The sequence below is a fragment of the Falco rusticolus genome, chromosome 9 (genome assembly GCF_015220075.1).
Source record: "Falco rusticolus isolate bFalRus1 chromosome 9, bFalRus1.pri, whole genome shotgun sequence".
Taxonomy (NCBI): Eukaryota; Metazoa; Chordata; class Aves; order Falconiformes; family Falconidae; genus Falco; species Falco rusticolus.
In genome coordinates this window covers 28,647,702-28,662,843 of record NC_051195.1, presented here as the reverse complement: position 1 = coordinate 28,662,843, position 15,142 = coordinate 28,647,702, and the positions used below count along the sequence as shown (strand labels likewise).

General features: G+C 49.4%; 1 protein-coding gene across 1 annotated transcript in view; it reads right to left on the bottom strand.

Moving 5' to 3' along the window:
• HPSE2 (heparanase 2 (inactive)) overlaps positions 1 to 15,142 on the bottom strand; it is a 112,444-nt gene that overhangs the window by 20,537 nt on the left and 76,765 nt on the right. Inside the window, exon 6 of the mRNA XM_037399801.1 lies at positions 6,912 to 6,959. Coding sequence (XP_037255698.1) covers positions 6,912 to 6,959 — 48 coding nt within the window. The remainder of the gene's footprint in view (positions 1 to 6,911; positions 6,960 to 15,142) is intronic.

Here is a 15,142-nt window from a genome sequence, read left to right as displayed (position 1 = left end):
TGGGTGCTGAGATGCATAATGGGCCGAAGACCTGGGGTCTGAAGAAAGGTGGATTCACCTTTCCAGGGCTGGTTTCTCCATAACATATATCTCATTCACACCAGCATAAAGCTGTAGCGGCTGCTTTACTTGGGTGCTGGAATGCAGGAGCATCCCCAAAGGATGCCATGGGCTAACTCAGCCGCAGCCAGAGCACCTGGCACATGTGCAACATGCACGAGTGCTCAGAGAGGATTTTTGTGTCTCTGCTCCAAGTCACTACACAGGTAACAGAATAAATGTGCTTGGAGCTGTGCAAGGTTGCGACCAAGGGGGAACAACGCCAGCACTCACTGTCCCAGAACAGAAATGCATTACAGGCTCGACTTGCAAATGCATTAAACAAGAAGAGCCTCCCTTGTCAGCCCTCCCCCAGGTGTGCGGCCACAGCTGCGTCCCCAGCAAAGCATGGGATCATGCCAGTCACACCCCAGTTTCACTCCGATGTGTAACCCAGGGAAGGAGGCAAGAGGCGTTTCTGTATGACCATGGTGACTAGAAGGTGCTAAGGGCAGAGATTATCTCCGGGGAGGACTTAGGAAGTGTTCAAAATCGTTCTGATCACTTATACACAACTGAACCACTGGCTGCCGGGAGGAGAGCAGATCTGTAAGCAGCAGGCAGCAGTGGGGTTTACAGAGATTACTTTTTAAGACAAAATTACAAAGCAATGTACTCTGGGGATGGCAGATGTTTGGATTTTAGTACAGCACTTAAGAACTGAACAGAAATGATCTTTTCAGTCTGCTGTGGACCAAAAACCCCATCACCTGGGCCAAAAGCTGCCTGAAAGGCCATAAAAAGAAGGTTGCATTGACTGGGAAAAAGAGGGAGTTAGACCTCAGTCTGTGTATGCAGCAGGCTTTCTGTAGGGTTCAGCTTGTCTGCACAAGTCAGTATGGTTCCAGAGCCCAGAATAAACCCCTCAGAAAGCAAAGGCAGGCTTGCACCTCCCCATCATCTCATTCAAGCACGAGGTGTGCTGTGACCCACAGCTCCACTGCCAAGGGAGAGGAACATCTCTCCAGAGGCAGCAGCAGAGGAGGCTCTGCCAGCCCAGGGGCTGCGGGGAGGAGGCAGCCTAGGAAGGAGCTGCTGTGCTGAGCACAGCCAAGACCCTGCAGGGAAGAGAAATGCCCTGGGACAGTGCCACAGTCACATTTTTTTTGACACCTTCATTAACAAACCAGAGAAATGGGGATTGGGAGAAGTATGAAAAGAAAAAAAATAAACCCACTTCAGCATCAGGAAATCTTGTTGGTAGCATGTCTCCCAGGGCTGCAGGGAGGGGAGCACATCCTCTTTGGGTATTTAAGCAGAGCATGAAGACAATGACAAGCTTCTGTAAGATATGCAAGGATCTCTTGCAGATCTGCCTGTGAAGTTCTGGGACACCAAGAAGTGCTTTCAACCTCCCCAGAATGGGAAAGACAGAAAATGGCAGCAGCTGCACAAGGCTTGCAAGGAAGAGAGAGGCACTGAGGTCTTCACTGCTACCAGGCTACTCAGGAGCAGTTTCCAGCTGTAGGCTTCGTCACTGAGATAAGGGCACTTCCTTTTGAGAAATCCAACTGTCAGTAAAGGTGGTATAGAAAGCCGCAAAATGCAAACAACTGTCAGGCCTTTAAAGCAGGAGAAGTGCTCATTAGGCGTGGATTATCCCCAAGAGCAAAGGCAACAGCTTTCCTGATATTTACAATGACTCAGTGCACTTGACTTGAAAAAAAAAAATCCTGAACAGTCACAACTCTCCAACCTCCAAAAAAGCCAGCAGCAGCTGCAGAGAGCTCCAGCACTGACAAGTACCTCCCCAGGCAGCAGTACGGTGCACAGGCAGCTGGGCCAAGCCAGCCCCAGGGGCTGCACCATCCACAGCCTCCTCTCCTGGTGCCGGCAAGGTCTGAGTGCCAAAGGAGACGAATGGACAGACCCTCCCCAGCACAGGCAGGGTTCTCTGGCAGCCACGACTCTGCAGAGGCAGAAGACATGTAGCTCATGGACAAGCTATCCCTCTCCAACACAGGCTGGCAGATCTTCCATTGGGTTCTGGGTATGATGCAGCATCAGTTGGCCCCGAAGCCTAGGAGATATCAGCATGCCCACCGTGGGCGCAGACCATGCCGTTTCTCGTAATATAGGATAGAACAGATATGGGCAGTTGCATGCAGAGCTGACTTATTGTGTCCCCTGATCTGATGCTGCTATCACTGTAGACAGACAATCTTTAGGAACACAAGAAGAGCCAGGCAAGGAAACGGGATGTAGCAACTAAATCCTAGATGACATGTCTCAGAAGAAAGACCATGTACTTTGGGTGCCCTATTATACTACACAAAGCTGAGGCCAGTTCTCCCCCTTCTGTTTACATTATCCCATTTCTAAAAACTGAATTTGAATATGCCCTAGAAACACGGGATGGGATCAGTGCACTTTGCAAAGGGAAGTGTGACAGTATCAGTGTGGAGGTGACCAAAGCAGAGCATAGTGCAGGGGGAGTACTTGGCCAAGGGCTGGGCAGGGATTTGTGCTAGGAAATGCACCACCCCAATTCCCAGCCCCCATCCCTAGCTGGAACTGAAGCATGAAACTTGAGACACAAAGACAAGAGCTGGGAACAGTACTGAAGTAGGGCTGAGCACAGTGGCCAGTCAAAAGTGCCCTTGTTCTTGGGCAGGCTGCAAGGCCAGGATGCCCACAGTGCCTCCCAGAGAAGGACAGTGCCAGGCACCAGGGCACCTGGGCAAACCTGACTCTATCCTGTCACCTTCAGGTCTTGTGCTGCCTTTAAAATGATGTTCTGGAAAGATCCACGATTTGCTGCGCAGGACCATGAGCATCATCCTATATTTGATGAAGGCAGTGCACTGGCTCCTGAGCAGCTGGTTTCATTTACCTTCTCTTTCATTTTAAAGAGAAACCTTTGCCCCTATTATCTGACCTCTTCTTCTGTTGCAGTTAATTACATTAAAGCCCACTTCCCAAAGCTCAGGAATTTCCGGATCTACTTTGTTGCCTGCTGCTACAGGGGGAGGCTGCTAGGAATTAGGGCATCATCCTGCCAGGGACGCCAAGCGAGGCAGATCCCCACCATCAGCGTGACACCCGGCCACCACCACAGCTGTGAACCCACGACACCTCTGCTGACAGAGGCAAGCCTGACCCCCGAGCATCTTCCCAAGGAGAAGGCAGAGTCCCCGTCTGCAGCTCAGAGCGCAGGGCAGCCCCACGGCTCTCCCTGGAGAGGAGAGGCGGGATGTGACCTGTTCCTCCCAGGTAAAGACCTGTGGGCACAGGGGAGAGGTGCCGCCCACCTCCAGTCAACTAATAAATGCATTGATAAAGAAAAATCACTGGGGACTACCCTCTGGCCCTAAAGGCACAACTCACACCCACGTCTTTCTCTGCCCCCAAACAAGGTGCCTTTGTCTGTCCCACTAGTGGGAGCCGTCTCTGACCCATGCCATCTCCCCAGCTGTGCCCTGGCCTCACCTGGGACCATGCTGGTGGCCCAGGGCTGCCAGGGACTGGGCCCTCCATCAGACAATGCAGAGGATGGCAAGCCAGTGGGCAAAGCTGTGCCCTGGCCAGGTTTACTTACCAGCAGAGATGGGCCAGTGATTCCATCATGCAACCCCTTCCTCCAGGCACAGCCTTGGCAGACACTGCTCTCTGAGCACTTGCAGCAGGCTTGTGCAAGCCCAAGTATATACCCATGGTATATATGTCAGGGGGGGTGTGTGTGTGCGTGCTAGGCAACTCTCCCCTGACACCTCTGGGAAATCTGCCCCCCGCTACTGCCTCATGAGCATCTCCACCGGCACATTCAACATGTCTAAGCCAGAACAAGAGAAGTCACTCAAACCAAGCCTGGCAAAAGCACTTTAAGCAGCATCTCACACAAGCCCATGTGCCTGGCATGTCTGATTTGCCACATAGGGCAAGTGACTTTCCATCTTAGAAGATATCACGGCATTTTCCAAGGAGTCACAGGGATAGATGTCCACTGGTTTTGAAGATGCAAACATTTACTTTCTCCGTAAGTAATAGGGATTTGTGCTTCAGAGGCAGCACTGCATAAGGATTTACCCATTAAATATGCCAGACTTGGAGCCATGCACAAGACTTGGGATGGAAACCCAGCTGTACAGACTGAGAGCACAGCCAGGGATGGAACTGGGCATGGCTGCAGGTCTAAGTGGGCAATGGGTCTTCACCTCGTGTGAGGATGCCAGCACTGAGCAGATATGGCTGTGGGGAGGTTGCTGAGCAGTGGAAACCCGCATCCAGAGGCTGAGAGGATCCACAATAAACCAAGCATTTACTCATAAACAAACATAACAAACTAAATTATTGGGGAAATGCCAAAACTCTCAGAGCCACTGTCAGTCCCACCTGCCACACCCTCCTTTAGTGGAAATTCCCTGGGTGTTTTGAAGCCATTCACACATCCCTCTCCAGCAACACTTTACTTCTGAAGAGCGAGGCACACATGCTGAGTTGCGTATGTAAGTGAAACCATACTCTGAAAGGCTGGACAGGCTGCTTATTTCCACCCAGTGTCGCTTTTCTGTCAGATACATTTCAGATATATTGTTTTCACATAGAGAATAGGGATCCCTGCAATGTATTCCCTTCTCAATTCCCTTTCTGGATCGAGCACAGCCTTTTCAAAGGAATAACAGATTTGACAAATTTATAACCAATATCCCGGGAGAATGTTAGGGTTTGGAACAGAAGTATTCATACTTGAAGTTAGACAGCAGTTTAGTTTCCTGCTAATAATTTTCTTCTTGGATACAAAGGAACTTGTTTTGTTTTGTTTTGCTGTTTGGAGCAGAGGGATGAGACACTGTTTTGACATTTATTCATAAACAGTACAGAAGCCCAGCTTGGAGCTGTGACCATTGCCAGTCCTCACAAACGCATACGGGTGCAATCTCCTGGGCTGGGGGGGAAGCAGCTCCTGCGTTGCAGTGGAAATGGGTCAGCAAGCCGCATCTCAGCTCTGCCAACCCCTGTGAGGAGCTGCAGCAGCCACCCCACTCACAGGTTGGCTGCTCAGCACCAGAGCTGCTGAGCACTTTGCACTGATCCTATAAGAAAAGGTTTCAAAGCAGCCATGCAGGCAGATTCCCTGCGCACCAGATGAAACTCCACATCTGAAGCCTGGAAGTTTGTTCCTTCAACTCATCCAAGGGCTTGGCCCAGTGATCAAGCCCCATTGCAGAAAGCAAATTCCTGGACTAAGTAAATGTGATCAGCACATCGTGTAATCATGAAAAGCAAATTCCCAGCTGAGACATAGATCATTATTGCACAGCATGAGCCTGTAAGTAACACAAATCCCGCTCCAAACGCTCTGCTACCCCACTGCCCCCATTGCAGAAAGTTGCTGCTGCCTGGCAGGAAAGCCCCAGGAGCCAAACACCCAAGCAAGCACCACTGAGGAACAGGACTTGCTAGATACTGGTCATGCCTGGTGCTATAAACCATTCTGAGACACCAGCAGTTGCTTCTGCAGGAGGCTCCAAGGTTTAACACACTGACACAGAGACTGTGGGCAGACTTGCAAAAAAATCTCACATCTTAAAACCTAGATCTTTTGAAAAGAAGGTCTCCAGATGGGCTTTACAATCCACACTGCTACACTTCAGCAAAGCAACCTGAGCACCCCATGGAGGGTCGCTGTGAAGGACCAGCTTGGGGAACAAGCCCTACGGGCAGCACACACAAGCCCACCTTGGACCTGAGACCCCAGTTCCTGTGCTCCAGGTCAGTGCCCCACCTGGAAAGTTTAATGCAGCATCAAAGCAAATCCGCTTTTTCTGGGAACAGGGGGGTCTCACCATGCTTTTTGCTCCAGTGGATGCCTGTCTCTGAAACATGTCCTTTCTGTGGCAGGAGAGAGTCCTGCTGGCCCCACAAACCCATTTTCTATCAATTTTGGCCATCACTGCTGTGCTTGCACACTGCCTAACCTTTGCACTGGCATTTGTGCTCCCACTGCAGAGAGCCACAGCCGCTGGGGAGCCTGCCTCTGGCTACAATGTGCAAACTGGGGCAGTTGGAAATAAGAGGAGGAAAAAGATGTTTATGGATTTTCCCCCGCATAAGGAAACCTTTCCCTCCACTCACTCCCTCAGCGCTTGCTTTGTTCTTCTAAACTGCAGAACATGTAGGAACCAGGAGGAAAACTGGGTATCAGCATCTCTCTGGCAGCCCCAGCAGGGCCTGGATCTTGGATGTTCACTCCCTTTCCATCAACATCTGCTCCTGGGGCTCCATGTACAGCGTAGGACAGCAGTGTGCCTATGGGCATCCGAGACGTGTACAAAACGGAGCAGGGACTGGGCATTACGCATTTACCATTGGACTAAGCTGCCTCTCCCTCCTCTGGGCCAAATCAGTTTAGCTTCAGAGCAGTGGTCATGGGGAGTCAGTGACTGCGGTGAAAGGAAAAGGGCTTTCGGATAGTCCCGTACATCTGTCACACACTGCTTTTGCTTCTCTGAGGTCCCCACCGCGGCCACCACCGGAGCTGCCTGCTATCCCAGCTGCCCCCAGGACTCCGCACTCCAGCTCGGGGCTTTGTTCCAGCAGTCAGGCAGGCCAGGCATGCAGGCAGTGGTATTTTTAGCCTCTGTCTCAGCTGCAGTGGTAAAGGTTAATACATCCCCTCCTGTACTTGTTCAAGAGGCTCCAGAAGGAGGGGCAGAGCCTCTTTTTCGCCTACTTAAATGTAGCAGGATGACAGAAGAGGTGGCTGTCACAGGTCTGCCCCTTTTCACACCCAGACAGCCCATCAGCTCTGCTCCCAGCAGTCTGATCACTGCAATTAGTGTTGGAAAGTAGAAGGAATGGTGAATACCTACTGTTGCCAGGTAACAGCATCCACCGTGCTGCCAGCCACTTTCATGAACCTATAGGAAACAGAGGAAGAAACCATATAAGCCCAATGTTGTCAAGGGGAAGTCCTAAAACCACCGATGCCCATCTTACACCACAGGATACCAAAGGCAGTCACTGCACTCACAGACCATTTCTAATGAAAACTTTGCATCCTTAAACGGAAGGAATAAATTACACTTAATGCAAATTCTTGTAGCAAGCACAGCTGGGAATAATAGAGTGAAACCCAACTGGCAGCAGAGCTCTGAGCATCATTTTGGGGAAGGTAAGGAGAGCTTTCAGAGCACAACAACATTTCAGGAACAAGATCTTGGGGAATGTACTTAGTTCTATGACTGCAACAATTCTCAATAGCAATCAAAGAAAAAGGAGACACTTCTTCAACCAACGTGTATTTAAGCTGAGGAACTCCTTGCCCGGATTGAAGCAAGAACTGGAAAAATGGAAGAAAATGGAAATAAAACCCAGCAAACCTATTAGATGCAAAGATGCTAATTCCAGCTCATGAAACCCCTGAGCACTGGAGGATGGGAGGAAAGGTTAGACAAATACCGCTTGCTACATATGTCCCTTTTTTTGATGCTCTCTCTTTGGCATTGGCTGTCAGCAAACTAATGGGTTGCTGACCTGGGTGCACTTTTGGTGAGTCCCATTCCTATGACTAACCACAGCACTTCCATCCACAAGGTTACAGTGAGTTACACACATGTATTAGTCTCCTGATGGTTTGTGACCCAAGTATCTTAAAGAAAATACACCTCTTCCAGACAGCCCCTATTTGAGTCAGACCTGAGGCTACACAGGTGTTATCTGCTTACACCACCGATGCCAAACCCTAAGCAATTCCTAATCTTGGGGACTGTGTGCAACCACCATAGCAGCAGCCTCTAGCACAGGCTTGCTGCCATCCAAGACGGTCCCTCCCGGGCTCCCTGGTCCAGCAATCCAAAATGCACCTTGGAAAACTGCAGCTCCCACAAGGAAGCCCAAGCAGTTACTACATTATTATGCTTAAGGACACAGATATGAAAACAAATAAAGGCACACACCAACTGAACAAGCAAGCTTTTCTATTCAATATGTAACGTGCTGGGTAGCTGATGCATTTTGGAAGTGGTGATCTATGCACATGACAGAAGACATCGGCTTGAGCAAGCGAACATGAAGAGAGAGAGACCGATTCTGTATTGTTGTGGGCTGCTCTGGTGCACAGGGATCCCAGGAACACAACAGGAATCACACAGCTGCCCTGACTTGATGGGGACACAGGGATGGGTGGCACTGGGTCCTGCAACCTCCGACTCCCACAGGACAGTCCATGACCAAGGGTGGGGAAGGAAAGGGAAGGTTTGTGAGGAAAGATGAGACCTTTTATCAGACTAGTTGTGGTGGCAGGGATGAGCAGCATGCTTTCCGGCGCACGAGCTTCTAATCAGGTCTGAAACAAGAGCAGCAAGCTTCAGGCTAAATATAGCTCGGAAACAATCATTCTGACTTTAAATTAACAACGATGGTCAATTATAGACTGGGACAAAAGGGCAGCTGGACCCTGTGAAGCATAAGAGGACACTGGCAAAGGCAGTGGTAATAAATCCCTGCAGACAGAGAGGGAAGAGATACAATTAGAAATGGAAAAACAATAACACGCTGTAAAAACCCGTAGGCACTGATGCATCCCTGATTCTGCTGCCTAGCAGTGCTGTGAGCTTCAGTTCCCAGGCACGCCTTTCAGAAAGGCTTTTACATCTCTCTTGAGGGTCAGGCCCAGGAGACCAGTGCCAGGGTGGTGATTTGGGGACAGTTTCTCCCCAGCTGAGCAGGGTGAGGAGACCAGCCAGAGAGGTGCGAGCTCCTTGCAACTCGGAGCAGTCATGTGGCAAAAAGAGGATTTTGCAAATATTGCTATGGAAAGGTTGCTGTTCTAGAAAACTATGTGTGCAGAAGTATGCCAAAAGGATCAAAATACCCAGCTCCCAGGTTTTAAATGCTCACTACAGGGACTGCTGCCTAAAACGTAATGGATGAAGCATACAAGAGTGAACTAATGAACTCTAAACTGAAATGATGAACACAATCTATACTGCGTTTGAAGATCGATCAATTGCAATTGTGTTCGAAGAGTAGTCCACCTTGCTTTATAACCTCAAATGTTTTATGTTCTGGTTGCAAAATAAACCATCCCAGATGTTACTAAATCACTTCTTCAGGCTCAGCTTAACACTCTCCACTCACAGTCCAAAACCATGAGTAGAACGAGCTTGGAGGGAGAAGCTGTCCGGTTTTCCTCACCACTTCTACAGTGCCTACAGCCCTGCTGCAAATACACCCACAACAGCCGTCTTTGAACAGGGACTGAAAAGCAAAGCAAACCCTCAGTATAACTTCCAGCATCCTTGGAGCAGCAGAAGCAGGACATCCATCTGTCCCATCTCCCATGTTTCCAGACAGCTAATTGGCCTGTTGTTAAAAGCTGCTGAGAAAAATTTCTTCTAGGACACAGGTATCACTCAGGCAGCGCAGTGCAGACCAAAAGCAGGAAAGAAAAGGCACTGGTTTGCATAGTGTTCTGTCTCCATAAGACCAAAATAAATTGGTTAGTTCTGGTCATTTCAAATTTGACTATAAAAGATGCACATCTATCTCAAATTTTGCTTTCCATATTCTGTTTTTCTTTCTTTCTTTTTTCTCTTTTATTGAGATTTTTGCAGGGTGGAATAAAAAATTTCCTGGTAAAACTTCAAGTTCTGTGCCTGGAGTACCTCAGACGACCTGGCCAATGGACAGTACCCTCCAAAGGGAACCTCCAGCAGCTCAACAGCCAACAAGTGGTACTGCATGAGCAAGAGATGAAAGCCCAGGGCAGGTGGAGATGCAGTGATGCACAGATATCAGAATATCCTCAGCTTTGGAGTACAGATGTTATTAATCCCTTTATTCCTGTAGCACCTGTGCTTCTCAAACCACAGACTTTGAGGCCAGTGAAGATCCATCGGGGCTAAATGACCAGTGCTGGCATATTTTTATCTGGGATTTCCTGGACTGCACGATGTCCATGTGTGGAGTGCAGGCAGAGCAAACCAGACTCTTCCGGGAGGGCTCAGATCCCTGCACATGTGCTGCACAGATGGGCTGGGCTGGCACAGTAAATCTGCCATTTTCCTATACACTGGGCTTTCTCTGTGAGCACCAATTGGCTGCGCAGCACACGTGCAGTAAAAACCCCCAGAGGCAGTGGGACCAGCTCAGCTCACACTGTGCAGGCAATGTGGGCAACTACTGTAGTGATGCCCTGTAGTGCAGATGTGTGGCAGCTCCAGGGCATGCCTGTGCAGTATCCCTGGCTGGCCCTCTGCATGTCAGAAACCTGGGAAAACACAAAAATCTTCAAAATCTGCTGGGCCAGCATCTCTAGGTGGGAAAGCAGAACACGTCAGAGGCACGTGGAGGAACAGGAGACTCATTCAGGGAGTTTGTGTACGGAGGGTGAGACAAAGCCACCGAGTTCAGGTATATCCATCTCCTTATCCTTGCAGCTGCCCGTGTGCCAGCATCCCATGCCAGCATTACTACTTGTGGGGCCCTGCGCTGAGCTAGAACAGAGGCTCAAGCTTGTTTTCAAATAAGCACTGAGAAAAATGTAATATACCATTGCTTGGCCACCCAAACAGTTCCCAGCTCTGTCCCAGAAATGGTAATGCTGGCACAATGTAGGACAGCATCTCACAGCTGTGGGAGAGTGGGGCAGGAGAGCTGCAACACCATGAGATGGTACTGACACCAAAACTCTGTCCTGTGAAACCATGGCTCACATCTGACCTCTCCCAGAGCATTTTCCAGAGCCATATCTCCCAGGACCACAACCTGATTTAAGTGTGGTCACATCTCTGAAACAGATCGCCTGTCCTGATTCAATACTTGTCTGTCATGGAGCACCTACTGCAACCTTAAGTAAATTACTCCCATGGTTAATTAGCCTCCAAGTATGTTAAGTTCTCATCTGAATGTGACTAGCTTCAGCTTCCAGCCACTGGAACTTCCTAGGCTTGTTCCTGATACATTAAGGAGCCATCTGCATTTGGAAACCTCTTTCCCATTCAGGTAATTGCAGATGTCATCCCTTAAACGATAAAAAAAAAGTAATCCTCTAACAAAGAATGCAGCTGCATGAGACAAGTTACCATCACACAGGCTCTCAGGTGGTTTAGCATCATCTGACTCCTGGGTGCTGGACTTCACAAACACAGGTTATTTCACCTGCTACTCCCTACAGTACTATAAAAGCAAAGTGACCCCCCCACGAAGCGCCAAGTGTGGGAGCAACACCAGCCTGCCTGCGGTACCGTGGTAGATCGCTAGAGCTGAGTGGCAGATCTCTGCCCTTTGAGCCAACAGTGACACGTAGAAAGAGCTTTATCTGGTGTCTGAATTGGATGGTGAGGCGGCCTAAGGCACAGGCTTCACTTACTAACTTCTTCCAGTAGCACAATCTACCTGCAGCAGCAGAGACAGGTACTAGACCTAGCTCATGCCACCTGCTGCAAAGACTTTAACCTGCAATGCCAGATTTCAGACAGGAATTTCACTCCAGGGAGCAGAGCCTGGTGGGGACTATGTGTAAATCTGCTGCTATATCGTGTTCTTTCTCTGCTCAGTGTCACCTTTCTTCACCCAACATGATCTACGGTGGGGCTGCGCAAGCCTTCCAGCAAAGAGAGCTCTGTGTCCCAGACTGACCCACCAGCCTCGGTAACCTGCACTCCAGGGACTCTGGGAGTTCCAGCTGGACCATGAAGTTACATGACTGATGTTTTTTCCCACCACTGATTTGTCCAGTCCCTTTCTGAACGCACAACTTCAGCCTCCACAACACCCTGTGACAATGACTTCTACAATGTCACTACATACCATGTGAAAGTTTCCTCCTTTCCAAACTTTCCTTCCAAACTACTTTCTGCTCTGTGGAAAAAACACCCCATTCACAGTCACAGGCTCGTGGGCCTCGGTAACATTCCCTCTGAGCTGCCTGCCTTACAAACTGAAGAGGCATAGCCTATTTAATCTCTTCTCACATGAAGACATCACATACCTCTGCACATCCTCAGCTCCTCTCCCTGCAACCCTCCTTAGTTCTATTACATCTTTTCTGAGATGAAAAGACTAAGGTTGTAGATAGCAATCAGAAATAAGGCACACTGTGTATTAATACAGTGGCATAATCTCATCTATGTCTTTCCTTACCCATTTTGTTCTTCCTATACAGGTAACTGTGATTTTGGCACTCCAGCCATCCAGATCAAGCTTCAGCAACAACTATCTTAACCCTTTCCTCCTGAAAGAGCAATAGCTAAATCCTTTGCTTAGATCTCAGATCCCTGGCCCTGCTATATAGCCAAATGCCTCATCACATCCTTCACACATCATTTCAATGTATTTATGAATGGATTTACTCATAATTTCAATGCTACCAGAGCTTGAGGTCATGCTGCAGTGACCTCCTCCTCCCTTTGTATCATTAATGTTGCTTGACTTTTTGCACAGAATTCTTGCTCCGGACCTATTCAGTCTGTGCCACCAGCCTTGCAGTAGCTTGCATAAGGGTGAAGCTTCTGGCTCTGCTGACTGAGACATGCTTGCCTCTGCAGCATCACAAGAGAGCCTTAGACCAGTACAGCAAGGATGTGCTTTTTAAAGAAAGCCAAATAGCCAAAAAGAGCTTCTAAAAAATGCAGTGCTTACAAGTCCCCTGTGCCAAACAGGGCAGAAGTCCTTGTCAGCAAGAGGACAGGACAAATACCAAGTTTCTTCCTGAAACCCACCCAGAGTTCTTCCCTCTGCTGGATACCACCTACTCCAGGCTCTCCTTGTTTCTCTTCCCTACTTGAATTTAAACAAACAAGCTCTGTCCATACACTGTCTTTGGTTGCTACTCCAGAAAAAGTCACAGGTCAAAAGCAGTGCCTAGACTGACTGCTGTGTGCTGACCTGCTTAGACAGCCACAGCCCTCTTCGCGCTCATGACAGCACAGACACAAGGTATGGGCAGTCATCATAAAAATACTACCAAAGACTCTCCCAATTTTTAGCACCTTGATTTTGCTTTGGCGTATGGTTGTGTTGGACCCCAAATATACAGCCTGTGCCATTTCATGAGCTATAAGCTAACACCTCTCTCTACACATAAGCACCAACGCAGGAACCTGTGCTTGGGGTTGATTTGTGGATGCAGGGAGCAGGGCTGAGGACTGCAACTGGTTTTAACCTGACCCCTACCTGGGCTGCCCACAGATGAATCAAGATGTCATCTCCATGCTCTCTCTCAACTCTGCCATGTCCACAGCTAGCAGGGAGGAAGGGCTCCATCACCACTGACAAAGATGCTTCCTCACCTTTACGGGCTCCTTTCAGAGCACTGTGGAATGACATCACCACCAAAAGGAGCCAAAGTGATCCAGACAGGTGGTTAATTCTCCACAGGTACTACAAACCAGGAATAGGAGGCAGTAGAATCATGGAGGATAAGAAGCTCTTGTGCCTTGCAAGGTGAGGACTGACATGTAGGAGCTCCCTCGCCTGCTGCTGTTGCCTGGCCAGAGGTGCTGTGGCCCTGTGACCAGAGGGCGGATGTGCAGCAGTGATGGCCATAGCAAGAAGAGGCCAAGGAGGCTGGAAAGAGGGCAGACAGAAAGCCAAGGATGCAGCGGATTGGGTGGCTCTGAGGACTGGGGGATGAGGAGGTAGGGAGAGGCTATAGCTCCAGACAAGAAAGTTTTTCACTTCTCTGGTGACTTCGTCAGGCTCAGGACTGTAAGTGGCTACAGACCATCAAGAGCAGCCAGCCTAGCATGGATACAAGTGCCTGCCAGCCCTTATCCTCCTGGCACTGCAGCTCCTGCCGTGATAGAGGTAACGCCCTAACACTTAGGAGTGTCTGTCCAGTGGCAAAAACCAGGCTACACCAACTGAGGAATAACAGGACATGAGAGCGCCTAGCCAAATCTGCCCAAATGTGCCGGTCGAAGTTTTGTACCAAATGTTCTGAGCTGTAACACAAGTTAGCATCGATTCTTCCTAATCGCTTTCCCTGGTGTTTCTTCTCTTCCAGCACTGAATGTGTGATGCATTCATGCATTAACCTTTGTGTCTGATTCCTGATCTGTTGTTAAAATCTATGTTAATTCCTTAGAATCTCACAATTTTTTCCCCAAGCAAATTCTGAGCAGTTCTGGGATTCCTGTACCTGCAGACGCGGTAGGTAGCTAACGTGGTCTGCTCTCCAACAGCTCAGGCTGCATGAATGGTCTAATTAACACCTCATCAAACTCAACTGTTGGTTGTGTCTGGAGAAATTCCCTCTTGCACCTGTGCATTCACAAGACACCATTTCTAGCTTCCCACACAGCAGGCCCCAGTCATCTGAGCAATGCTCCATCACTGCAGAGCCCATCCTTACACCAGCAGTAGTAGTCCTGGTCTACTCTCCAGGACTTGCCAGCCCAGAGTGACGCTGATATGCTCTGTGGCTGCTCAGAGCCATCGCACCATGCAGGGTGGTGCAAGAGCTCAGCAGCAATAACTCAGCAGTGAAGGGTGTGTAAAGCCTGTGCTGCTGCGTGTCAGGCAGGGCTCTTCTCCCCTCACCATATCCTGCCTCCACCATGAGAAAGTGCACAGGTTTCACCCAGCACAGCTCAGTGTCACCTGCCTAGGGACAGCCTTTGCAGTAGGGCAGCATGCATGCACACCCCGCTACGTGTGGCAAACCTTGAGGTACCTGATCTGTGCTCACCATCTAGCCTGTCTAGCAGACTCCAGAGAGGTGGCACCCCAGGAGGAGTTCTGTCCCACCTTGTCCTGGAGGACAGACCCTAGGACTGGGTCAGAACGGCCCTGGAGGTGTCCGTCTCCCACCACTGAGACAGACAGAGCCTGGTGCACAGCAGAGAGCAATGCCCATTGTCATGTTGATGCTGCCATTACAGGACAAGGTTTAAACAGTGAGAGTAAGTTTAGCTTCATTGCTTGAGATAACAGTTAAACAATAGACAGAGCATGCAACAGGAAAATGTAATCTTAGGTAGTACTTCACAATGAGACTTTTCTCTGAGTGTTTCAGGACCTCAGGTAACCCTAGAGGCTTTCCCTGGAGAACATCTAAAGCCATCTTCTACTGTCGGAGATCACTCCCTGTTCCTCT